This window comes from Gossypium raimondii, chromosome 6 (genome assembly GCF_025698545.1).
Source record: "Gossypium raimondii isolate GPD5lz chromosome 6, ASM2569854v1, whole genome shotgun sequence".
Classification (NCBI taxonomy): Eukaryota; Viridiplantae; Streptophyta; class Magnoliopsida; order Malvales; family Malvaceae; genus Gossypium; species Gossypium raimondii.
Window position 1 is genome coordinate 24,041,501 of NC_068570.1, and position 27,358 is coordinate 24,068,858.

At 29.7% G+C, this 27,358-nt stretch overlaps 1 protein-coding gene across 1 annotated transcript; it reads left to right on the forward strand.

The window, feature by feature from the left end:
* Positions 1 to 3,333: 3,333 nt before the first annotated feature.
* Positions 3,334 to 4,221, forward strand: LOC105774879 (VQ motif-containing protein 33). Its single transcript, XM_012597446.2, has one exon. It carries the CDS (start codon positions 3,408 to 3,410, stop codon positions 3,984 to 3,986), a length of 579 nt encoding a protein of 192 aa, XP_012452900.1. The 5' UTR covers positions 3,334 to 3,407; the 3' UTR covers positions 3,987 to 4,221.
* Positions 4,222 to 27,358: the final 23,137 nt, after the last annotated feature.

A 27,358-nucleotide genomic window follows, 5' to 3' on the forward strand; every position in this document is an offset into this window, starting at 1 on the left:
AGGTGAAGGTGTGGATTTTCTGTTGGCATTCTACAAAATTGGCTCATTGTTTGAAGCATCTGGAACATCACAGGCTTCAATTTAAAATGCGATACCTCGATCTTCGATCTTCTAATTCCCAAATTTAACTCATTAAAACGGGGCACAGTGTCCTGTCTTATAGCTCGATCCCTATCATTAGCAATAAGGATTGGATTATGAACATTAGCAGCTTCATTCCCTTAAACATCATTTTGATTTTCAAGGTCTATTTTTGTGGCTTGTCTTTAGGCTAATCTTTCTCGTCTTCTTTATTGAAATGTCTGCTCGATTTTAAGGTGTGCAAGAAGTAGACTAATAATACGATCTATGCTCATAAACACCTGAAAAATAAATCACAATAAATAAGGAATAAAGAATTGAATAAATAAAAATAAATAAATCAAATTTCAAGAAATAATTTCACAAATAATGATTAAATTAATAGTCCCTAGCAATGACGCCAAAAAATTATAAGTGTGTAGGTTTGTGCAAGTATTATCGTCTCCACAGGGACTGTGTTTAATTTGATAATTAGAAAATTATTATTCACAAGCTGGTTAAGAAAAACACAATAATTTTGAGTGATAGGTGTCAAATTAAATTAATTAACCACATGCAAGTTAACCTAAATGCAAATGAAATGAAATGCAAGGTGTTGGTTTAGCAACAATTTTCACGAGTTAATAACAATAACATGAATAAGCTAGAATAATTACAACATTTGACCCAATTCATTTTTCATCATGCTTAACCATGTTTGGAAAATATTCTATGGCAACTCGACCATTTATTAACTAGGAATCTGATATAAGTTCAACTGAATCTTATACTTAGAAAAATATACATAAACCAATGTCATAATTTAACTGTGGATTCTTTAGAATTTATGTGAAGTAATAGGCACAATTAGGTGCGAAACAATTTAATCACATAAATCTAAAGTTATGCAATGTAATAAGTTCTCTTAGTCTATTACGAACCTCTAATTTATTTTGATTAGGAAATAAATTAAGCATAAATCTTCAATTATTGTGTCCATTAGTTATCATATGATTAGGATTGACTAATTAATTCTAATACATTCAAACATATTTTAATGCATGAAATACATAATGATTTTAATTGGAAGCATGAACAACTAAGGCACAAAACATCATAAGCATGAATCAAATGAAATTTATCAAATTAATGTAACCATTCTAGCTAAAACAAAATTAAGTCATCATTGTCAATGGAAAAACATCAAAACAATTTGCAAACATTTTGAATAAAATAAGATTAAGGAAGAAGAAACTCTTGATGATTTTGGTGGTTCTCTGAAGACCAATCGTGGTGGCTTCCTCCAATTCTTGTGATTGTAAAATGTTCCTCAAGGTGGCCAGCTAAGAGTGGTTTTCCTCAAGGGAAAATGCTAGCTAAAAGAGATGGCAGAATGGGAAGGCTTATGCGTGGAAGGGAGAAAGATGAGAAATATTGTGAATTGAGAGATGAGTGAATGATGATGGATGATTGAATGGGAAGTGATGGGTGGTATCTATAGTAGAGGGATGTCATAGGAGTTTGCTAAAACTAGCTTGAAGGATCCCTTGCTTTTCTCCTTTGCTTGGTTGGCCATAAAATGTGGAAAGGGAGGTTGATGGTTTACTTGATTCATGCTTGATTTCATGCATGAATCATGCAAGGGGTTGGACGGTTTCTTGGGTATTAGTCGGGAGCTAATTTCTGATTCTTTCACAAGTGCGAGGGCCTCCAAATTAATTATCCCAAAAGCTAATTTAGGCTGCTCTTGATGGCTTGCCGAATTTGGGCCATTCTTCCCACCCTTATTGGACGATTTTGACAACCTAATTGAGAGCAGACTTCAGTCTTTTCAACAAACTATATTTCAAATTGGGTTGAATTGGATTTGTGAGTCCAATTTATTGAGTTTGTCGTTCACATGGAGTGAAAATTAACATGTGCCCATGTGATATAATTGGCTCCCATATTTGTTAATTCAATGGTTCATCTACTACAATTTAAGTACAGATATTAGCATATAGTATAAGATAGTTAAATTATGTAAAATTAATACATAAATTCATAAATTGCATACTTTACTAAAATTATGCCTATTGCCTCAATATGACAAAAATTACCCAATTAAATATCCAAATACTTGGGATTAATATAAATTCTAAGTAAAAAGGTGATATAAACAACTATAAAAAATCTATAATAATCTAGAATTTACAGCATGTCGACAAGTATCCTACTCTAGGGTTAACACGTAGTTTCTAGATGTGGGTTCGCCTACATGGTAATGCAAACCCGCATTGTGCAGTCTCATAGAAAGGTGTGAGCACCTTACATGCGAATCCAAAGTGCGAACCGCGTAAAATATAGGTCAGGATCCAATCCAGTAATCTTGTAACGGATCAGTAATATTAAGTATCATAACAATTACATAAAGTGAAATTAACCCGTTTAGCAAAATACCGCCAAATATGAAAGAGGTGACCATAATTGTCATTAATATTCTATAAATCAGAAATTATCATCATTTAATATCAAATGTATTTATTAATGATATATAATCTGAAATAGCCGTCAACATCTTTTAATAAAGTAGTAAAACTTGGAGATTTGGGCATATATACATTTTTGAGAAATCGATAAAATTGCATGGGAAGAAAAGGGGAAGCCCATGCCCCTTGTGTTACCATACAACACCAAAATATGATTCGGATGATGTGTTTTACTTCAGTAGACACTCACAATATTACAAATATTTGGAGTTCATGGATTCGGGAGAATTTAGATGTAAAAATATAAGTTTGAGATTAAATAGACTCTTTCATGTATCCTTAAAGATTAATAATATAACACATTCTCGTATCATTTATGAAATAAAAATAATAAAAATTTTGTAAAAATATAAATCTCTAGATTCAAATTTTGATATAATTATTAAATTTTAAATTTAATCTATGGACCCAAAACTTGATATAAAATATTATTTTATATTATTCATGCACAAATAATACATAAAATATTATTTTTATAACCAATAAATATTAATGTACTGATAATGTAAATTGTATTTTTTAATTTTAATTTTAAATTTTAAAATTAATATCATTAAAAAATAATTATAAATTTTAAAATGTTTAATTTTTATGTACCGTAAAATCTTAAAATAAATATGAAAGATTAAAATATATATATTGTTTGAAGTAACCCTTACGTCGCTAACATCACAACCCAAAATACACACTTATACAGAACATCTCATCAAACATTCTCTTTCTCTTCTCTATAAAACACTCCAACAAATTAAGTTCGGTCATAATTTATTTTTATTTCTCTAAAGTTAATTTTTTTTTTTTTAAATTCTGTTGCTTCAAATGGAAAAGCACCAAATCTCCATAGCTTCATCGTCAACTTCAGCGTCGCTGCCGCCAACAACGTTCGTTGAGGCTGATGCAAACACCTTCAAAGATTTGGTCCAGAAACTCACAGGATTCACCAGCGATACAGAGAAACTCCCAGTCACAAGTCTTCCCGGAAGGGTTTCCTCAAAACCTTGCAGTGATCACCACCCAACAGCACCACGCCGTCCACCGTTCAAGCTCCAAGAACGTAGACAACAACATGCCATAAGAAAACTCGAGATCAAGCTCGGCCTCACCACGCTACGTAACTCGCCTGGTGGCAGTCACTGCGTCTGCGTCTGCCAAGCTCGTGGGCTCGACTCGCCAGTTCCCAGTCCGGTGACTCCACTAGGGTCAGAACCACTCTTTTACTCGAGTTCCGGCACCGTATCACCGTCGTCTCCGGCAGTTTCAGAAGAGGAAAAGGCGATTGCAGAGAAGGGTTTTTACTTGCACCCATCAACATTAAATACACATAGAGGAAACCGATCACCGGAGCTGTTAACTCTTTTTCCACTTAGTTCACCTAGTCAAGATGAGAAACGAGATTAGGGCTCTGTGTTAAACCCCTATTTTTTGTCCGTTTTCTTTTTTTGGGCTTTTGATCATTCATGGGTGAAAAAGTGCTATTGTTGTATCTTTTGTTTAATTATGGAAGCATGGTTTCTTGAAAATGCTTACTTATCTTTACTTTTCCTTGTTTTCTTTTTACTAATATAATTTTTGTTTATGTTGCCCAATTGGGATTATTATGGATAGAAATATAAGGCAGTATCCTTTGAGATAAGTTTTCAAAATATAATTTTTTAAACGAGTTGGTATTGTCTTCGGGTTGAGTTAAAATTCTGTCTCCATCTCATGTTTCCTTATAGATGACCGTATGTTGACCCGACAACACGAGGTACTTTCACTTTGCTAAATTTATCTCCTTAAATACTTGAATTCTCATTTTAGTTGAAACAATATCAATTTATTGAGAAATTTGTTTACTTCGATTATCATATTTCAACATTTTCTTTTGGAATGAGTGAACCTCTTCTTAATAAATCCAAATTATTGTATTCTAATCCAACGAATTTGTTGATTTCTAATCCCACTTAATTTTACTGGAGTAGATTGGTTTTTTGAAAATTGAATTGGCCATTTTCTAGTTAAAATATTCTTTTCTATTTTATAATTATTTATATAATTTTAATTAAATAATATTAATTTTTATAATATAGTTTATTTATTTAATATCATAAAATTAATAAAATATAATATAAATATTATGCAAAGATAAGATTAAAGTCAAGGATTTCTGAGATTTTATTTTATTTTAAAAAAATTGGTAAAATTTGGTGTATGTATATGTGCTTAAAAATTAAGATTTTAGGCTGTTTTATTTGAAAATTAGGAAATAAACCGATTTTGAGACTGGCGAAAAAAACATAAAAACTCGAGAATTTTGGGATAAAATTTTTAGAAATCTATTTATTTAAAAAGAAAAATGCTTCCACTAAGGTGCATTTTTATCACGTGTATCAAAATTGACCTATTTTTAAAATTAAAAAAAACCTAAATTCCTAATTATTTTAAAATCAACATTTTCCCTAATAAAGCAAAAAAAAAAACAAATTGGTACATTAAAATTTGAAATTAAATTGGATTCGAAATGAAATCCATGCAGATTTCCAAACGTCACCCTTAATACTCTAATGGCACATTTGGTTCACTGGAATGAAATAAGGTTGTAATGGAATAGTCATTCGGTGATAATAGAATAGAACTGTAATGGAATTGAATAGGCAGAACAATTGGTTAGATGGAATGAAATGAATACTGTAATAGTATTCGTGAGGGATAGATATGTAATAGAAAAAAAATACTCAAATGACAAATATGCCTTTTAATCAATTAAATTAAATTTTTATTTTTGTAAAAATATTAAATAATTTCTTTTTCAAGTCAATGACTTCTTTCCACTCCTTCTCTACAACCCATTTTCCTTCTCTTCAAAAAAAATGTCGCCATTAACATTTCTGCAACTTCGTTGGTTGTTTCACCATTGTGTCTCTTCACCTTCTCCCTTTCAACCCCGTGCTTTGCTTTCTTCGAAACCTCAATTTACGCCCACACATTTTTCCAAATTGCCATTTTCGATCTTTAAACCCTTCTCTACCCAGAACCATAATCCTCAAACCCCGAACTCAGTTGCTTTATATCTTTTGGCTGAACTCTTCAATGACCCTTCTTTAGACCCTCTCATTATCAGCCCTAGACTCCAACTTCACTTTTCTCACATCAAACCAACCTCTCTGTTAATCTCCCAGACCCTCACTCTCTCCCTTAAGGTTGGCTGAACTATTTTGGGCCTAACGATTGGGTTTCAATTTTTGTTTCTTCTTGATTTTTTTTGCCTTGGCTATAATCCATTGATTTAAATTATGGTTAATATGATGTTTTTGGTTTAAGGGTAATTTTAGAAAAAAATTGGTGACTATTTCATGAGAGGTCGAAATGAGGCCGTAATACTACCCCGCTGTTTCACTCATTCAATCAAAGCAAACAATAAATAAGACTGTTACATGCCAATCAAACGAGCATATATTATTTTATAATATATATTTACTCACAAAAGTGTTATATTGAGACATATATTACACATAATAAAATTTTGATTTAATGTACTAAACACATAAAACACATAATAAATTAGCCAAGGTAGACCTTGGTAAAAGTAAGGTGTTAGGATTTTAAATGTGTAGATGGAGTGAATATTTTATTATTATTTTAAAACTTACAATGTATAGATCTTATCTTATTCAGTCTATTTATTTATGCATTTTAGTAGTTTGATTTTAATTGTAAGTATTTATATATCAATTATATTTGTGCATTGTATTAATGGATTTTGATTTGTTTGATGAATTTACTTATTGGAAATTATTTTTGAAAGGTGAACCTTAAAAACTGAGTAAAAGTCAATTAATTTTTAACAAAACCTCATTATTTTAAAGGTAAATAACATAAACAGTAATCTATAAAAAAATTTATTTTAAGCACTCAAAATAAAATGTTTACAATTTAAGCATTCATGTTACATAGTTTTGTCATTTTGATCACTCCCATTAAAATTACAAGCGACAAGTGACGTGGTAATTAAAAAATAGGTATATTAACAAATTTAGCCTCCAATTTTTACATATTATATCGATTTATTCATAATTTTAAAAATTAACCATCATAATTTACAAATGTTCTCAATTTGATCCTAATTCTAAAAAATCAAAGAAATATATAAAAATACATAAATATTTTCAAAAATACAAACGACAAGATGATGTGGTAGTTAAAATATATGTATAATAATAAATTTAGCCCTCAATTTTAAATATCATATCAATTTAGTCATAACTTTAAAAATTAACCCTCATAATTTACAAATGTTCTCAAGTTTGATCCTAATTTTAAAAATTCAAAGAAATATATAAAACACATACATATTTTTAAAAAATATAATAATAAGTTTAAAATATATAAAGATAGAAAATATTATTGTTCACAATAAATAATAATATATAAAATTTAAAAATATATAAAAATAAATAAATATTTTCAAAAAAATATAATAATAAAATTAATATTAATATTAATATTAATATTAATATTAAATCAATGCAATTATACTACTATTAAATAAAATAAACCCCACCCCATCTTTCCCACTCCCCCTCCCACACTAGACCTCCCCCCACCATCCCCCTCCCATATTTCCATCGAGGATTGCATCAACATGTAAAGATCATATAATCAGTTAGATAAGGTGTTGAGGATGTGTCCATGAAATGCGAAATTCTCTTCCTCACACTTCTTCTTGAGTTCAGCCACTTTCGTAATTTCCTCGGGGTTTGCATTAGGGGTGGGATCCTCCACGAGTTGTAGGTTTGGATCCAGAACATATACCACATTCAAGATGGTAAGAAGGAACAACATCTTGTCCTTCTAGCAATTGAAGTTTGAGCCATTAAATCAGTCAAGTTTCACAAACTCTTGGTTGATCACTTTGAATGCAATGGTAGCCTCCGTCGCCATCTTCAAAATTATTCTCTTTGATTGTTGGGGCATTTGAGTGGAGAAGATAGACCCAAAGACGATGTTGTATTAAATAGTAGACTTCGAGGCGCAGATGACGCTTTCTAAAAAGAATAATTTTCCTCCACACAAAGTTGCTAGAGGGTTAAAACAAAGGTCCTCCTAGGATACAACGAAGCTTTTTTATTTCCTTTGATTAGAAAAATCGAGGAATTCCCTAACTCTTATTCTAATTTCTAAAATTGGATTGATTGTAATGATCATCTTTTAAGCACCATAGTCCCTCTGTTTATATGCACTAAATGGATATTATTGAAGAGCCACAACCCTTCGTATTAAACATACTTCTTAGAAGAAACATGTCCTATGAAAATCAAATGTATCTATTGAATAAATAATCACTTTCTAATTTGAATAAGTGCTCATGAATAGTGAATTTGCAATATACAAATTTTCAATAGTTACCAGGGCAATTAATTTAAATCCTAAGGGGTAAAGATGTATAGAGTTCAAATCCCTTAGGACTCTCATCTTGTAGATAGACACTAATCTTAACTGTTGATATAAACTGATTTGTACCGTTGGATTTGGGGAATCTCAACTATAGATAGAGGTCCCCCTTCATTTGTAATCACTTCATTCTTTATGAGTTAATATATTAATAGTATTTACTCAAACACTTGGTGTACACTCTCTTTCTGTGGCTTTCTTTAGTTCATTCGTAGCTATTTTTCCTTTCAGAGTTTGCATCCGTTTTGCTTCGGTGCCTTAGAGAAATTCTGCAAGAATTCTCACTTTTCGAGGGGAATGCTGACTTAGGTAGATTTGAAGCGAAGAGATTGCCTAAGACTGCATGGATTGCGAGACGAAAGGTATATCCCCGTGACACTAGGAAGGTGATCATAAATTTTGAAATTGTCCTCATAAGAAATACAAATTTGATTAATTCTAACATTTTTAGTAATGTTTATTATTAACAATAGTTAGTGTATTATTAACAAACAAGTAATTTAATCTATTTATTTTTAATGATATTAAGTTGTTTAAAATAAAAATAAACTAATATCTTTGTCTCAGTAATATATAATTAGATTAAAAATAAAATGTAAATATTTCATTTGTATTAAATTAGAATATAATTTAAATTTTAATTCAATATCATTTAAAATGATTTTAAATTAAATAAGTTTTAGGATTTTGTGGTTAAAAGTATTTATTTGTCTCATGAATAATCATCCTTATATATAAAATATAAATTAATTGTTTAAAAAACACTTTGTTAAACATTTATTGTAGCTATTTTGAATCTTTTTCTTTTAAAATTCTCATTCGGGTGATAAAAACAAGTTTAAAATCCATTAATTAGTTCATAACTTGCACTTTTGATACGTAAATATATTAATCTAATGGCTTGCACTTTTCATCCAAATTAAAATTTTGTTCATTTTCTATTCTATTAATAAATAATTAGTTAACATTTAGTATATTGGGAGTGTGTAGTTTTAAAATTGATACGTATTTCCTTTTAAATTTTTATTTTTTAATATTTGATTATACCTCTATAAGAAATTTGTCAATCCTAACCTCGCCTCCATAGAAAATAATTTCCTATAATCAATTTCTATCTCAAACTCATAACTGCTAAGAATCTGAAATGATATAATTAACTTAGCAAACAATTTGATTTGATAAATTAAACTCAAACAAAAGATAATAAAAGATTAAATCCAAGTTAATTCGAAAGGGATGGTAATTTAAAATATGGGAATATCCAATTTAGTTTTTGTGGATTCAGATAATAGTCGAATTTAAATTATTGACTATAGAGATGCAAATAGATACTCCAACTATTGTTATCTGAATTAAAGATTTTAGCGAAATTGAATTCAATTTTTTACGGATTTAAATACAGATTCCCATAAATCATTGGAAGTGAAAATTAAGTGGAGTGAGAGAGATGGTAACAATGATGGAGTTGCGAGAGACGCGGTTTCCAAATTCCCAATTGGGATTTGAGGTTGTTGGTGTTGAAGTTGATTAGACCTAAAAGCAAATTTGTTTGGTTTCGTAATTTTCCATATTTCCGTATCAGAATGATTTGCATTTGCATCCCTCCTTTCTACTTTATGTTTTGACTTCAATTTATGCAAATGCCATTGCGTATACAAACTCCCCACAATACACTTCACATTTCTATTATTATATTGCTTAATTTCTATTAACACTCTAGTATTTTTAATCATTCTACTTTTTCAAAGCTATTAAATTTATTAAGTTTTGTTATTTTTAAAATTTTATACGACAAATGGGGTGTAAATGAGCCGAGCCCAATTACTGGTAAGCTTGAGCTCAACTCAAAATTCAGGCATCTATTTCTTAAGCTAGAACTAGACTCGAGATATTATCAAGCTACTTGAGCTTGAGCCCGATTAATCTCGTTTATCGATTTTCATACTTAAGCTCAAACCAGAGCTCAGTTCAATAATTAACTTTAGCGTTAATAATATAAATTAAGGGTTATAACATAATTTAATAATATAAAATAATAAAAATATATATTAAAAACGAAAAGCTTGATAAGACTCATGAATCATTCGAGCCAAGTATTACTAAGCGTAATTTATGCTCGAGCTTGGCTCGATAATTATTGAACTCGAATAGGATGTAAGCACAAGTGTCTCATTTACACCTCTAGCAGCAAATACATTATCACCTGTGCAATGATACACTAGCTTATTATTTCTAGATATTACTAAAAAAAAGTTAGATAAATGAATTTATTGGTTGTTGTTCGCATCGAAATTGGAATTTCTATATTTAAAAAATGTAGAGACTAAGAGTGATCAAATTGGAGAGTATGGACTAAATTTGTACTTTACTTATACTACATTACTAATAGTAGAATTTGACCAAATGGGTTTAATTGCTACTGTTTGGATCAATACTAAAATTTAAAAATACAAATATATATAAAGACTAAAATGGACCAAATTAAAATATATAGACTAAAGCTACAACTTTCACATAATATAGGGACTAAGAGAAGAAATCGACCTCTCTCAGCATATGGATTAATTTGGTTTGTTGGAGATAATTTCAGGTTTTTTTCTTATCAAAACGAAATTTAAATTGCTTAAACAAATTAAATTAGATAAAGCTTTTAGCAACATACTCACGTTTTACAATCGTATGGATTTGGATTACAATTTAGGTTAGATCAAAATAAATAAACAAATTCCCCGACAAATCATCCATTCTATGCTTCAATTGTCAAGAAATAAACATTATTCAAGACAATTTATCCATTATATGCTTCAATTGTCAACAGAAACATTGAAAACCTCAAGAGATAAACTTGGAGCTGTGGGGTCTCATTGAATGAGGGCAATATGGATAGAGACCCGTATTACCACGTAGCTTTAAGGTCTCCACGTAGAATTAGAAATGATTAAACTTAATTAATACATAATTAAATTAGGTCAAGTCATCCACTTAGAAAAGCATTATGAGTTGAAAATGTATTAAATGGTAGTAGAGAGATCCCATAGCCATGATGACCACGACACAAGCAACCCCGTACGTTGCCAAGAAACCTCCAGCAATTGTGCGTGTCCTAGGGGGATTTGATCCAATGTGGAATTAGTTATTGCTGACCTCCTAAGTACGTACCCATTTTTTGACAAAAGTGAACTCATGATTTTCATTTATAATTTAGTATTAGGAGTATTTTCAAAATCAAATCCAATCCGTCAATATATCAGTTCGGAATAAAATAAAAATCGATTGGCATGTAAATCAATACGATTCAATTAAATTAAATTAAAAATTGATTGAACCAATTAATTTTTTAATAATTTATTTAATTTTAATCAAATAGATCGATTGAACCAAAATTAATGGTCTAATCAGTTTGACCATCAATTAAGTTCAAGAAACAATGCTTATAAGTTGTTAAAATAAGTAACATTTTAAATTATTTTAATATTTTAAGCTCTCTCTCACTTGCAATTATTAAGATAAAATGTACTTTTGGAGGGTATAATTAATTGAAGTTAGAGATGGCAAAAGGATGCACAAATGATTTTTTACCTAATTGATCTGTTACAATTTATTTTAGCAAATTAGGTTCTTTCCTGTATTTAATGAGCTTGTTTTCGAGTAATTTGATTATATTTTTATTAATTTCCCATTTTAGCATTTTATGTTCAATTTCAATAGAACAAGTATTTTTCCACATTTTTAGTTGTTTTAATGACCATTAGGCCAATCCAAACATAGGGAACAACTAATGGGTTAATTAAGTGCACAAGACACTATTTCAAGCCATAGAATCTAAAGAACAACTCCAACGTCGTGACACCAACATTCCATGTCGTGACACCCAACTTCGACATTAAACAAGTCCCATTCGATGTCCAATGTCGCGACACTTGTGGTGTCGCGACACTAATTCGACAAAGGCCAAATTGCAACTGAGGGTATCTTCGTCTGTGTAGTTCGTCCTAACTCGTTTAATCTTTTGCATTTGACCTATATGGTCATAAAACACCAAAACTATAAATAGAAAAGTTTAAGGTTTAATTGGGGGCTTATTCCCTTAATTAATTTTTAGTTTTCTAGTTTTAGGTTTTGTTTAATTCAAAATTTGTTGTTAACTTCTATTTTGGATTCAATTAAATTCGAGTTTTATTTTCTTCATCAATCTTTAGTTTTTCTTTTGGGTTGGCTTTCAATCGTGTTTCATCAACTATAACAGTTCGTTTTTCAGTGGTGTTGGAAATAGTGATTTCGGGGCCACAAATCTAATAAGTAAGTTCGTAAATATTTTTATTTAATATTTACGAGTCAAATATGGTTTTTAAAAGGTTTTTTATATGGTAATTTATGTTATATATATGATTAATTAAGTTCAAGTGGTAAGACCCTAAAGTCAAGTGGTTTTAAAAAATGAGGTATCGGGACTTCATTTTCATAAATCAAGCCCGTAAATATTTCTATAAATATTTACGGGTGTCATTAAGTTTTTATTAAAGTTTCATTAAGAAATTTTAATGTTTCGATAGTTAATTAATTAAAAGGACTAAACTGAAAAATGTATAAAATTTAGTGAATCTTGAATTTCCATTGATTTGATAGTTAATTTTGTAATAAAAGGGCTTAAATAATAATTAGCCCATTTTATATTAATGGAACGTAATGAGTTTTTAAATTGTGGTTTTAAAAGGTTTTAATTAAGGGTAATTAGGTAATTTAGTAAATAAATTAAAGTTTAATAAATCAAAATCCAAATTCATCATCTTTTTCATGTTCTTGCCGAACACCTAAGGCATGTCACCATTTTTGGAAGCTTCACATTCGGCTAGGATAGGAAGCTTGATGTAAGTCTATTTTAATTTCGTTTCATGTAATTTTTATATTTTTGAGATCATTGCAACTAGATCCAGCTAGCCCGTACCTCCGTTTTTTATTCTGTTACAAATTTGAATGTTTCCATTGATGAATATTTGTGATTTTAGATGTTAATGGATGAATTTGAAGTATTATTTGTTATTTAAAAGTATTTTGTTAAGTGATTTTGATGAATTTGTCGATTAGAGACTAAATTGTTAAAATAGTAAAAATATAAGGATTTATTGTGAAATTGTTACATAAATGGGCTGAATTTGATGCCATCAATATTTTACTATTATGAATTTGCAATAAAATGGTTAATTTGCATGTTTTAGGCTCGGGACTAAATTAAATAAAAATGAAAAGTTGAGGGCAATTTTGTAAAATTTTCAAAATGACTAAATTGCATAAAATAAATTTTTACTATCTAAATTAAAAATTGAATGAATTTATTAATTTAGATCAAGATCGAGTGGAAAATTGAGGAAAATAGAAAATTACCAAAAATCCCTTGTACTTTGATATTTCTGCAATTTAACGAAGTAAGTTCGTTATATGATTATCCTTAATTGTATTGAATATTTCGTACTATTTCATTATTTGTGAAATCTTAAATGTCATTTAGCTATGTTTTAAGAAATTGAAACGTAACGTTAATTCGGGCTTTGTGCCTAGCAGGCTTTGTGCCGGTGATATTCAGGCTTTGTGCCTAGCAGGCTTTGTGTCGGTGAATATTTGGGCTCTATGCCTAGTAGGCTTTATTCTGGTGTAATTGTATCAGGCCTCGAGCCTAGCAGGCTCTGTTTTTGTAGGCTATATAGATAATTGGCATGGTAAATATTCTTTCAATTATCCGATGTTGTTTTATTTGGTTTTACAGGCATGAAAAAGGAAAAGTAAGGTATGTGCTTCAAATGAACTATGTCATGAAATTTATGAAAAACGGTAAGTTTATAATTGGGATGTAAATATAATGGTTTATAATCTTATGAAAAGATTGATAGTAAATATTGTTTCAATTATCTAATGTTTTATTTGGTTTCTGAGGCATGAAAAAGGAAAAGTAAGGTATGTGCTTCAAATGAACTATGTCATGAAATTTATGAAAAGATTGAAACGGTAAGTTTATAATTGGGATGTAAATATAATGGTTTATAATCTTGTGAAAGGATTGATAATTATGTATTACGACTTATAAATCCCAATATGTTATATATGAAAAGTATATGTGATCTTATTGAATATACTCAATTGTGAGTTGAATGGTGTTCAATAGATTTATACTAAGTTTAAAGTATTAGTGTTGAATCATGTTTAATCTGAGTATTATAGTATTGAAGTGATAAGTTATGTTTCATGTTCTACGAGTTTATTAAGCATTCATTGCTTACGTTGTTGTCTTTCTCTTACTTTATAGATTATCGGAAGCTCGATCGGGTTGGAAGCTCATGGGAGATCTATCACACTATCCAGTGATTATATTGGTAGATTCTGATGTCTTGATCAAGGTTATAATGGCATGTATAGTTGGATTTGTGTATAAATAATATAGTGGTTGTTTTGGTATGTATAAGTATCATTATGGTTAATGTACTTATGGTATCTTGATGGTTGGTGTTAATATGGTTAAGTTGGTGCATGATTTTATGATCAAAGAGGTAGTTTGGCATGTTTGCAATATGATTAATTAAGGTATGCTTGTATATGAAATTTAGTTGATTGTGTTTGTAATGAAAAATGACCAATTGGGTATATGTTGGTGTAGTTCAATGTGGTCGATTGTGGTATAACTTGGTATGAATGAAGCTAAATATATATGGATGAGTTATGATTAAATATGTATAAGTTTAGGTATATGTGTGTTTGAGATGCATGAGAATAATGATTCAAATGGTAAGTTATATAGACATGGTATAAGTCAATTATGGTATATTTTAAAATGGTAGCATGGTGACCAATTATACATATGTTTAGTTAAGTTGAATTCTTGGTTTTGAGATGCCTTATATGGCATATTGGTTGAATGAAATTTGGTCATTTGAATTGGTCTTATTATGCATGCTTTAGGTATGTTTTAATGCTTGATTGTGTGTGCAAATGACTTGTAGGTGTGTACTTGAATTGGGTGAAAGAAATGGCTTGAATTTGACCTATTTCTTGTCCACACGGTCTAAGACATGGGCGTGTGTCTCAAACGTGTGTGACACACGGCCATGCAACACGGTCATGTGTCCCTAGTAAGTTTTAAAGGGTAGCAAGTCAGGCAGTTACACTGCCTGAGACACAGGTGTGTGTTTCAGCTATGTGAGTCACACGACCGTGTGACCCCTGCAGTTTAAATTTTTCTAAGTTTTCCTTAAGGTTTCATATGTTTTCGATTTAGTCCCGAATCATTTTTTAAAGTGTTTCTTAAGCCTCGAGGGCTCGAATAAAGGACGTTATGAATGTTTTTGAATGAAATTAGAATATTTATTGCATTGATGTATAAATTGAATGGTTTACTGTTCTATTTGTTTGGTAATGCTTCGTAATCCTGTTCTGTCAACAGATAGGGTTAGGGGTGTTACAACAACTGTTAACGGTTTTTCGACTTCCAAGCGTAATTGGCATATCAACAAAACAAAATTCCCTTCCCCTCTTTCTAATTTGCTATTTGTTTTAATGTATGAATTAAATTTTAGGAAAATTATATTTAGATTCATGAAGAGCTAAACCTATAGGAAAATTAACGATCAGAAGTGGAATTAATTAACTAAGTAATTAGGGTTTGCCTTAGAATTAGTTGAATTAAATTATGTGTACTTAAACCCTAGGGTTGAAACCCTAAGAATTTATTTGGGTAAATGAGGTTATAAGAATAGTTTACCGAGTACCTCTTAATTTAACCTGGTTTAAACTGCGAGGTCGAAAGATAAGTAGGTTCTGTAGATTAGTTGATTTAGTTAGAGGCCGAAAGGTAATAACTAGGTTAATTATTAGTTTATTCATCAAAACCCAAATTTTGAAGTTAATTATGAACACTGATGTGAGTTAATCTTCTGTCTGTTTACTAAGTGAAATTTGATTGTTAGTTTAGTTTTATTTTATTTATGATAGTGTTACAGCTTAATTTATTCAGATTTGTCATACTATAATTTTAGATTATTACTGTTTAGATCTATTAGCGTATAAATTAGCCTTTAGTTTAATCCAACCTCCTTTGGGTATGATCCTCAGAATACTTTTGTGTTCTAGTGTAACTTATATATTACAACTTGACTTGTATACTTGCAGACATCATTGTTATTTCATATCTTTTATTTGCAGTATTTACGATACGACGTTTGGTATGGATATGAAATGAATAAATAGATTCAAAATGAAATAAGATAACAAAACGAATAGATAATATGTTATGAAATGAAAATGAATATGACTAATTGATGGAAGGCATGATATGATACATGTTCTCATATGAACTGTCCAAATAAGATATTGCATAAAAATTTGTACTTGAGACATGAATGATGTAGTGAAATTTTTGGTAGTTAGAAAATGTTTGAATACAATCTTAGCATATTATGATTATCGTATTATTATCTTGAATCATGAAAGTATCATTGAGCTTTATCGCTCAATGTACGATTTATTTATTTTGTGTGCGAATATTAGTAGAGTTCGAAAACTCAATTATTGATCCAACATCCAAACCGCAACTCTTGACTCAATAATGTTTGTAAAGTTCCTTTACATTTTGATATATGGCATATAACCTAAGTTGAGTCCATTTTTTTCGTTTATGTTCATTTTGGAATTTTGGATATTCGATGCCAATTTGAGTGAAAGAAAACGATATGTTAATGTATGTATGTAAATGGTATAAGGTTGAAATGCTTGAAATAATGCAAATGGTATTATATGTTAAGTTGTTGTGCACTAATGTTTTAAACATGCTGTAAAAACAATAGGTAACATTGCGATGACATACCTCCAACGTCGCAATGAAACTCACTGGTTGTGTAAGTTACAACGTGATACCTTCAAAGTTGGGACGCCAACCCGAAAATATTACATTTTATTCCTCAAACGACCTTAGGTTATCGAAAGAGCTTTCGAAAGCTCGTTTAAATCCAAGATATGATTATATAACATGTTGTAATTATGTATTGAACTTAATAGCATGAATAAATTGTTTAATTTTTTTTCAAATGAGATCATATTTACTTTGACAATGAATGTGACATCCTGTAGCTCAGACCCAACAATCAGGTCGAGTACGGGGTGTTACAGAACAGAGTATCTCAAAGAGATTAAGGATATCCTATGAGGGTAACACACTTATGATAAGGTCATTGGTCGAGCACTGATTGAGTAGTTTTCGTAATGGTATGTAATAAGGGAGAGCTCAGTCATGATACTATAGTGGAATAACTTCGTGACTAAATAAGTTTATAATTAACAAGCAAAAAGTTGGATCTTAATTATAAATCATTTGAGCTCTAATTATATATGTCCAATTGGTCCCTTTGCTAGCTTATTGAGACCAAAAATGAATTATATGTAGAACCAAATGAACAGAAATGGACGAAAATTATGAAGTTCGAGAAATGGGTCACATTCGCAAATGAATGTGTTTTCTCACTAAGTATAGAAATGACTTAATAATTAATTTAAGTTTTTCAAATTATTATTTAATTAAATAATTGAAGTTCAAAAATGAAATTAAATTAATTAGTCATTGTGAATCCATTAAATATGGAAATTAAATATAATTTCTCATATATTCTTTTATGGTAAAGTTATTGTGACTTTAACATGATTAGAATTGAGTTGAGAAATTTATTTAATTAGAAATTTATTTATTTAAATTAATTAAATTAAATAAATAATATTGATTTAGGGAAATATAAAAACATGTATTGAGTTAGATTAAAAGATTAAGAAGCACATATAATTGGACCCAATACACAGGAGGCCCAAATTCCCTTCGATTACATATGAGGGGTGGCAACCCTAGTGCATTTAACTAGGGTGTGTCGTCCATCTCTTCTAGTTCAACTAGAAAATTGGTTTTTCTATTAAAGAAATATTATGTGTTTTACTAATTCAACCAAGATTCTTCTTTCTTTCTATATAAATAGGTGACACATGTATAGTTATACACAACAAAAGTTACACATAATTTTTTAGATATTGTTATTCTACCAAAAAGTAGAGATAATTTATTTTCTAAGTATAAATTCTATTTTTGTGAAACACAATTCTATTAGTTTCAATTGAGAATTAATTTCCTACTAAAAGTAATAAATTTTTTTTGGTTCTCTGTTTGGCTTGTGATTTTTCAAGCCCACACTCGAAGCAATTTGTGATATGAGAATAGTGAAGAAGGTCGTTCGATTAAAAGTCAAGAATTTCTAGGGTCTATTTTGCACAAAGCACAAGTATTTTTCGAGAAAAAGTGTATTGTTACAAACATCACAAATCAGCTTAATTTTCAAATTTTTAATTTTTTTTGAAAATCTTTTTTGTAAACCTAATTTTTCCAATAGCATCATCAATAGACATAATAAAAGTCTTCATACGAACTTTCTAGTAAGCATGATTAGGCATGATAGACACTGAATTTTCTTCTTTTATTGATTCTATATCTGCAAATACTCAACCAGGTCGTCTTTAAATACCTTATTAAGTTGAGCTCTGATACCAATTGAAACAAAATTTGGTACGAGTCGCAAGGCCCAAAATCAGGCTCATGAACTTGATGGGCTCAAGTTTCCTCAAGGACCAATAATGAGGTCGAAAGCCAAGCAAATCCAAGCAAGATTGAACGAGACCATCCAAGACTTCGTTACTAATGCCCTAGATGTGCACACAAACGGAAAAAAAAAATCAAGAAATCAAATCTTGGTTAAATTCGCAACTTAGACAAGCTACAATCCTATTCCGCACGCATGCCATATCAGGCTTTATCAAAATTAGTAAGCAGTAACGAAACACTGATTTTAATAAAGTTTATTTCAATGTGTGATAGGACAAAAACCATAAACTAATGAAAAACTAAAAGCAATATGGAAAAGTAAACACCAAAACGAAGCTTAGTTAACGCAGTTCAGACACAACAGTCATACATCTGGCAGAGCCTTGCTTAGAGTATAATCTTATTCAGACAACCAATTAGAACATGTCTCTATCAGTTAAAGCCCCAAAACTCCTTTACAAGTAGAATCTGTACGATCCCTATAGAGAACCAATAAACAACTGACATACACTCAATATCATTCTTTGTTCAGCATACAAGAATTCTTAATACAAATAGAATACAAAAATCTCATCACAGAATCAAATAAAAGCTAGAAATAAGTACTTGAGCAAGAATGGTCCAATCTTCTAGGATAACAAATCGCATTCCTCACCAAGTGAATGATCCTTCTATATATAGATCCAATCAACAAGATAAAATGAACCTGATAAGCCTTGCTAAACAGCTGATAAGTCTTCTAAACACAAGCTTCAAATTTACAGGCAACCTATAATGATAAAGCAACGATTCTTAGCCATAAAATTACTCATGATCAACAATCCATTCAGTTAAGGAGATTTTTAAATTTAATTAAATTTAATTTAATTAAATTTAAGGATAAATAAAAAATATTATTTAAATTAAATTTTCAATGAGATTTTTAACTTTAAACTAAATATTTAAGTTAACATATTCAAATTCAAATTTTAAAATAAAAATATTAACATTAAAATTGTGTTATGGATTGTTATTAAAATTAAAATATTATTTAAAATAATATTAATATTGTTTTAAGGTTGTAAAAACCCTCAAACTTAAAAAAATAATTAAATACCTACTTTTTTTTTGCACTCAATTGGCTATTTAAACTGTCAAAATGCTTTAAAAAAACTTTTTGACTGTCAAAGTTAACAACACCCCTTTTTTTCTTTTTTCTTTTTTCAGTTAATGCTTCTAGGTGTATCATGCATTTATTTTGACACGTGGCAGAAAATGATAAAAAATATAAAAATTAATAAAATTATAAAAATATTTAAATTTTATTTAAAATTATATAAAATTTATTATAAAATATAAATATAGAGAAAAACATAACATTGTTTCCTTATAAATGTACTTTACTACATTTTACAAATAATTAAATATTTAAAATTTTAATATTAAAAATAAAACCATGACTTGAAGGGCAGGCCCTTCTTTAGTGGCCTCTATGCATTCCACAGCTCAGGCCTTATGGTTGCTATGGTAAAAAGACGACTCACAAATCTTATCTTGTCATCGTATTTATTCCTAACATAGCTGAATTAATCTCCCATAAACCAGGTCTGGAAAGGAGAGGGAATAAAAAAAACATGGCCGGAAACTCAACGGAGCAACCGATCTTCAGAAATCAGAGCTTAGAACCGTCGGAGTGACCAGTGGTCGTTGGAAGGTATAAGGCCAACTATTGATGAAGTATATTAGTTTTAAAATACATGTAAAATAAGGGGTTTTATTTGACCATGCAGGAATATAATTGAGGGCAGTGAAGTAATGGATCCTTCTATATTTTACATATTTTAATGATTTTTTACATTTTTATAAATATTCTGTACTTTTATATTTTATAACAATTTTATATATTTTGAATAAATTTATATAAGTTTTATATTCAAATATTTCAAATATTTTCTCTAATTTTTATATTTGTTTATATTTTATAAATTTTATTAATTGTTTTATCAATTTTTCATCATGTGTCAAAATCATGATGTGACAGGAGATAAAGTTAACTAAAAAAGAGAGCAATTTTAACTTTAATTGTCAACTATTAAAGTTACCACTCAAATGATATTTTAGTAATTTAAATACCTAATTGAGTGAAAAGAAGAAGAAGAAGAGATAGAGACTTAATTATTATTTTTATTTGGAAAAAATTTAAGAGTTTTTACATCCTTAACCATTAATCCATTGCACAATTTTAATTTAGTAATATTAAATTTAATGTTTATTTATTTTTATGATAATAGTATTTATTTTTATGATAAATATTAAATTCAAATTTAATATAAAATTTAAATATTATTTAAATAATAAGGTAATTATTATTTAACTTTATTATGATTAGATTTTTTATTTTGTGATAAATATTATATTAACTTTTATTTTGAACCTTCAACTATATTTTTGAAGGAGAAATAAAAATATTATTAATTTAAGTTATCTAAAAATCAACTTTAATCTAAATATTAAAATTAATAAATTAATTACTGGAAAATTAGAATAGTTAACATTAATAACTTAATAGGCAAATATGATATTAATAAATTTCACAGTCAACAAATTAACAAAAATCAGCAAGAATTTACATTTACGCGTTTATCAATAATTTAGTGGGAAAAGATTGTATGAAATAGTAATAGTGACACCATATTATTTGTATCTTTTTTTCAATAATTTAATGTCACATCAATTTTTATCTTGAAAAATCAAATCTAAATAAAACCTTAAAATTTAATATAAAATTATTGATGTGACATTAAATTATTGAAAAAATAATATATTCCTCCACTAACTTAATTATCTTCTTTTATAACGTAGGAGGAGATATGAAATTCCCTAATATTAAACCATGCAGCTAAAGTCAATGCAATATATCAGATTATTTTCAATTATGTTTTGAACCCAGGAAGAAAAATGGAAATGGATGGGCCTGAATTGATCAGTTGTGGCCCATAAATTTTTACCACATTGATGGGCAACCCAAACCCTATAAACGCAAAACCCAAAAAACCCCTTACAAATCCCAAACATGATAATTTTATCGTTTCGATACAGGTCGTATTGGCCATTACGTTCCTTTTCAGCCTCAAAAATAGTTTCAATCATTTTAGTATATATGTTCCATTTTTTGCTAATATTAATTTGTATATTGATCAACACAAAATTTACTATTTTAAATTACATTTTCAATATTTTTATCTTAACTATTTTATAATTATATTTAAAAATATATAATCGTTATTAAACTTTATTATATTTTGCATATAACTATATTTATATGCATGCAGTTGAGGTATATTTGCATGTATATAATATTATTACTATGGTATACTATGTAGGTGAAAGAAATAAAATAATATAGTAAAAATATTTAAGCAATGATTTTTTAAAGATAATAATAATTATTCATACAATAATAATAAAATTGTTAATGAGATTTTGATTGTGTTGACAAGATTGTCATACAATTTTAAAAATTAAATTATTTATATAACTCTATTAAAACATTAATTTTGTTATTTTTTCAATTAGATTGATATTTAATTAATTAGTGACGTTAATTCAATTAAATACTTTATATATAATATATATTTAAAATATTTAAAATATCGATAAACTTAAAATAATACACTAAACACAATCAATATTAATATTTATCATTAACAAATCTAAAGAATACATTCACACGATACACACCATTGACTACCTTCCTTCCTTTAAACTTCATCACATGTATATTTGCAGTAAAATTTCCGAAAAAAAGAAACATGATAGTGAAGAATGCGAAATATATCCTAAAACACATAGTGGGAGTTGGTCGGTGGGGTTCCTATTTTCCGCCATATATAAAACAATGAATGTCACATGCGCTGCAATATATACTAGGTTTTTGGCTTCACATTATATTTATAAATTTTAAACTAAGCATGAAATTCACATGCTTAATTGCTTGTTCATATTGCTTCCATTATCATCATTTTATTTTATCTTTCCCTTTTACATATATGTATATATAATAACTAGTGGACGGTGTTAGGCACAAATTTGGTGTGGTCAACTTGGCAAACTTTGACAATGTGAGAGTTGATCTCTTTTATTATTGCATCTATTTAACGTGAGTAAAACTAGTAGTTACTGAATTTTAGATTTGTTTTTGTTGTTGTAATAATGAGGAAGATACGGGTCTAAATGATTAAGTGTGTATTATATTTATTTTTATATTTAAGTAGGTTTAAGGATGTAAAAAGCCTTTAAATTTTTTCAAAGAAAGCAATTAAGTATTTATATTTTTTTGCACTCAATTGGGTATTTAAATTTTTAAAATGCATCAAAAAGCCTGCCTTTTGAATTTGCACTCAATTAGGTACTTAAATTGTCAAAATGCATCAAAAAGGCCCTTTGACCGTTAAAGTTAACTACCCTAATTTTTTTTAGTTAAAGCCACCCTATGTCACAACCACGACGTGACATGTGGTAAAAAAAATTATAAAAAATTAAATTAAATTATAGTTATAAAAATTATTAAATTTTAAATTTTAATAAAAATATTAAAAATTAGAAAAATATTAATAAAAATTTGTAAAATTTTATAAAAATCATAATAAAAATATAAAATGCATCAAAAAGGCCCTTTAACCATTAACTTTAACCGTTGGCCATTAAAGTTAACCATTGAATCAGTTTGCTCTAAAACCCTTAATCAAAAAATTCGCCAAATGACTTTATCACTTCATTTCGAACGTTTCTTACAACAGGAACCTTAAACCAAACTTAATTTTGACTTCCTTGAAAATTCTATATTCCAAGAAAACTACTTAATTACAACATATCTAACCCCAAGACGAAGCCCCTGAAGGTCCTATGTGCATGACACCAAACTGACGATAATCCTCGATCTAATAAGATCTGGCTTGGTCCCTCCTCAATATCCTTAACCACCTAACGAGTCCTACAAATATAGGCCAAAATTCTATAATTTCCAAAGAACTTAGTGAGTTTCTTTAGTGCATTACTCAAAAATAGACCCCGTCAATGCAGGGGTAATAAATGAAAAAAAATCTAAACACATTTAACTCCATAATCTTTTGGGATGACTTCTCTTAGTCTAAAATGGTAGACTCCGATTTATTTTTTGAGCTCATCTATTTGCAGATAGATCAATAAGCAGTCTTCCCCTGGTCCATCCTATAACCATTCGACTGGTTTTGGTTATTTCTCCATTGTCTTGCAATAACTCCGGACCCTGTCCTTTCCTCGCATACATTTTTTTTCCGTCATATACTTATTATGTTGTCCTCCTAAACTTTCAACCTAAGTACTCTTTGGTTATGTCTTCTTTGGCGTACATTCCAAATCTAAATAGTCATTGGCGGACTCCCTTTCTTACTATAGTTATGAAAGACTTGATCATATCCCATTAGTCAAGTTAACTAATGAGAATCCATGCCATTCTGGTAAATTTAATCCCATTTCACTCTGCACTAGGGTTGAAAAGTTGTTTGGATTACTTCCTCGTAATCCTCTCTATTTACGATGTCTTGCTTTAAGATGTAACATATTTGTCTGTATTAGACCATTTTTTACTATAGTATCCAATAGATTGTTATTTGAGTGACCATTCGAGTTTATGGACCCTCTTATATGATGGTTTCCTACATAACTAACTTTATGGCAGGTGTACCCACTATAGTTTCCTCTCAAATGGGGAATAGTCTTAACAAACATAATTGTCGCTTGAATAATCCCTATTAGTACCTCTTTCCATCCTTAGGTTCCAACTAACCCCTTTTTATAAACTTGACTGTTCGGGGTACATACGATCAATCCTCCTTGTAAAATATGATTTTATCAAAGCATTACACTGGGAACAAATCTATTTTTAACCTTCCAAGGCTTTCATTGTTTACTGCTTTGGCAGACTCTTCCATTTCCATTACTTTTTCCCCTTTTTTGGCGGAGTCCTAAAATCCACTAGCTAGCTATCGCTTGTCAATACTTGCATTTTCCTCATTTGCGTGATATTTTATGATTACCATCTTAGTGAACTATCCTATTTTTATTATCCCGACGAACTCCATATGTTGACATAGTCAAGCTATGGTCTTACTCATCATGCCCTATGTTTAATGTCCTGATGAACTCTATTAGTTGCCATAGCCGAGCTATGGTCTTACACCTATAATCCCCATGTTTAATATCCTGGCAAACTTTTTCGTGTTTACTGTCTCGACAAGCTACCCTGTGTTTACTATATTGGCAAACTATATTAGTTGCCATAGTTAAGCTCGGGTTTTGTACCTTAAACCTCTTTGAGGTGTCGTATTGAAAGACCTTAGTGTCGTCGTGATGTCGTTCCAAAGAGTCGATAGACCGTCATAATGATGTCGCTCTAACGTGCCAGTTGACATTATTCTGCCTCATATCTAACCTTGATGCTTGAACATCGCAGTGTCCCCTCCGTAAGGCCCGAAACTTCGCATATCATGGTTTGCACCCAGCAACATCGAATTGCAAAATCTAACAGAAATTTCATTTCCCCATCCATCCGCCCATTCCTCTATTTCGCCACTTCTAACCTTGATGCTTGAATACTGCAATGTCCTCTTTGCAAGGCCTAGAGCTTCACACATTACGATTTGCACCCAACAACACCAAATTGCGGAATCTAACAGAAACTTCTATCCATCCATCCTGTCAATAACTTCCCTCCATACTCCACAGTTCATAAACACGTAAACACAAGCATATTATCACATAACATAATAACGTGGAGTGCGCTAAATTTATGTATGGTATCACAACCATTTCATGCATACCGACTTTCGGATACTCATATACCGACTCATCCTTATACATACATAGCATTCTTAAATAGAAAAGATTATACCAGCCATATATCATTCAAAGCACATCTATATATGGAGTATAGAAACTCATCTAATGCTTCTTTGTTTCACCAGCTTAGATTTTTCGAATGCTAGAGCTTCCATTCTCTTGGAAGCTAAGCATGACAACCAAAGTTATAAATTAAACTTAACATTCCAGCTTAAAAACTCAGTTTCCAAAAACATGCAAAACCCCTCAAAGGTTTTGAAAATTCCTAACTTTATTTATTAAATTTACAAAAAACGAAGGACTTAAAACCTTACCAGCTTACTGAATTCTTTACTTTTTCGATTTAAAACCCATTATCACTACTCCATGCAGAGCTTCCCGTAATTATCTCTTTTTTAGAGTAACCAATAAAAAGATAAAGAAGAGAAGAAAACTAAACAGAATTGAGAAGAATTACCCATAGGGATTCATTTCTCAGCTATTTATAACCCTTCACACACAGTCTTCAAACTTATAAAAACCATCCATTAGCAATCATTTTGTCTTTCACTAATAAATTAGTTGGTTCTCATCCAACCGAACCAGAATTGGAACTTAACTATGTTCAAATTAGCCGTTAAATTTTCCTATTTTTAGTAGAAGCCACCAACTTACGATTTCTTTCAATTTAGTCCCTAATTATTCTTAATTCCTAGACTTAAATAAAAACTGAGTGTGACAGACCTTCAATTTTTTTCAGTTAAAGCCATTGCATGTCGTGACACAACGTGACATGTGGTGAAAAATGATAAAAATATGGTGTATGCCTCACATTTCAGGCCAAAATAGAGAATGACATCATGACGAGCAATCGACATCATGACAAGAAGAAAATCTTTACCCCAACGACACGACGAGATATGAAAATATGCAATTGATTCCTTGGATGACAATTTTGGGATTATTTCCTAATTAAACTCTAAGTATTTAATAATATATTGTATTAATTAGTATCTAAAGTATATCTAATGTAAGTGGGCACCAAGTAACATATAGGCTATATAAGTCACCTTAGAGCCACAGGGATTACTATGAGTTAGACTTAGATACAGAAAATAACATAGTTAAGAGAGAAGTATGTGTTTCAGTTTGAAGGGTTTTTCTTTCAGGGTTTCAATTTTTTTTTGTTTTGATTCTCTTCATCTTGTATTTTTCTCTTATTAGTGAAATCTCCTTTTGCCCATGTTTTTTATCCTCTTTGAGGAGTTTTTCCATGTAAAATTTATGTGTTCGATCTTTTCAATTTCTTCGTTATTTTACTTGTCCATTGCTTACGCGGGTTTATCCCCAAAAAACTAGTATTAAAGCTTGGTTTGGATTCCACATTCAACCCATTCAGAGATGGAAACAATGAGATTTGATATCGAGAGCTTCAATGACTTTACAAATTTTATTTTATGGCAAGTTCAAATGACAACGATTCTAGTTCAGAACGACTTAAAATGGGTCGTTACCAAGAAAAAGCCCAAAAACTTAGACCAGTAAAAATTGGATGAACTTTATAAGAAAGCTCTGTCTGCAATTTAGTTGTGCCTCATGAATGATGTGTTGCAAGAGGTACTTTTAGAGAAAACAACAACAATCTTATAGAGAAATTTAGAAACCCTATATATGGAAAAGTCTCTAACTAATCGGTTGGTGTTGAAACAATGCCTATACACGTTTCGTATGGTCAAAGGTTCGTCTATTAGGTCTCACATCAGTCATTTTATTTCTCTCTTGAATGATTTGAAGAACGTCAAGGTTCAGATAGATGATAAAGATTAGGCTATACTATTATTTTTCTCTTTGCTCCCTTCATATAAGTCTTTCAAGGAAACCCTAA

Coding starts and splice junctions, on each gene's coding strand:
- LOC105774879 (XM_012597446.2), top strand. CDS start 3,408: ATGGAAAAGCACCAAATCTCCATAGCTTCATCGTCAACTTCAGCGTCG.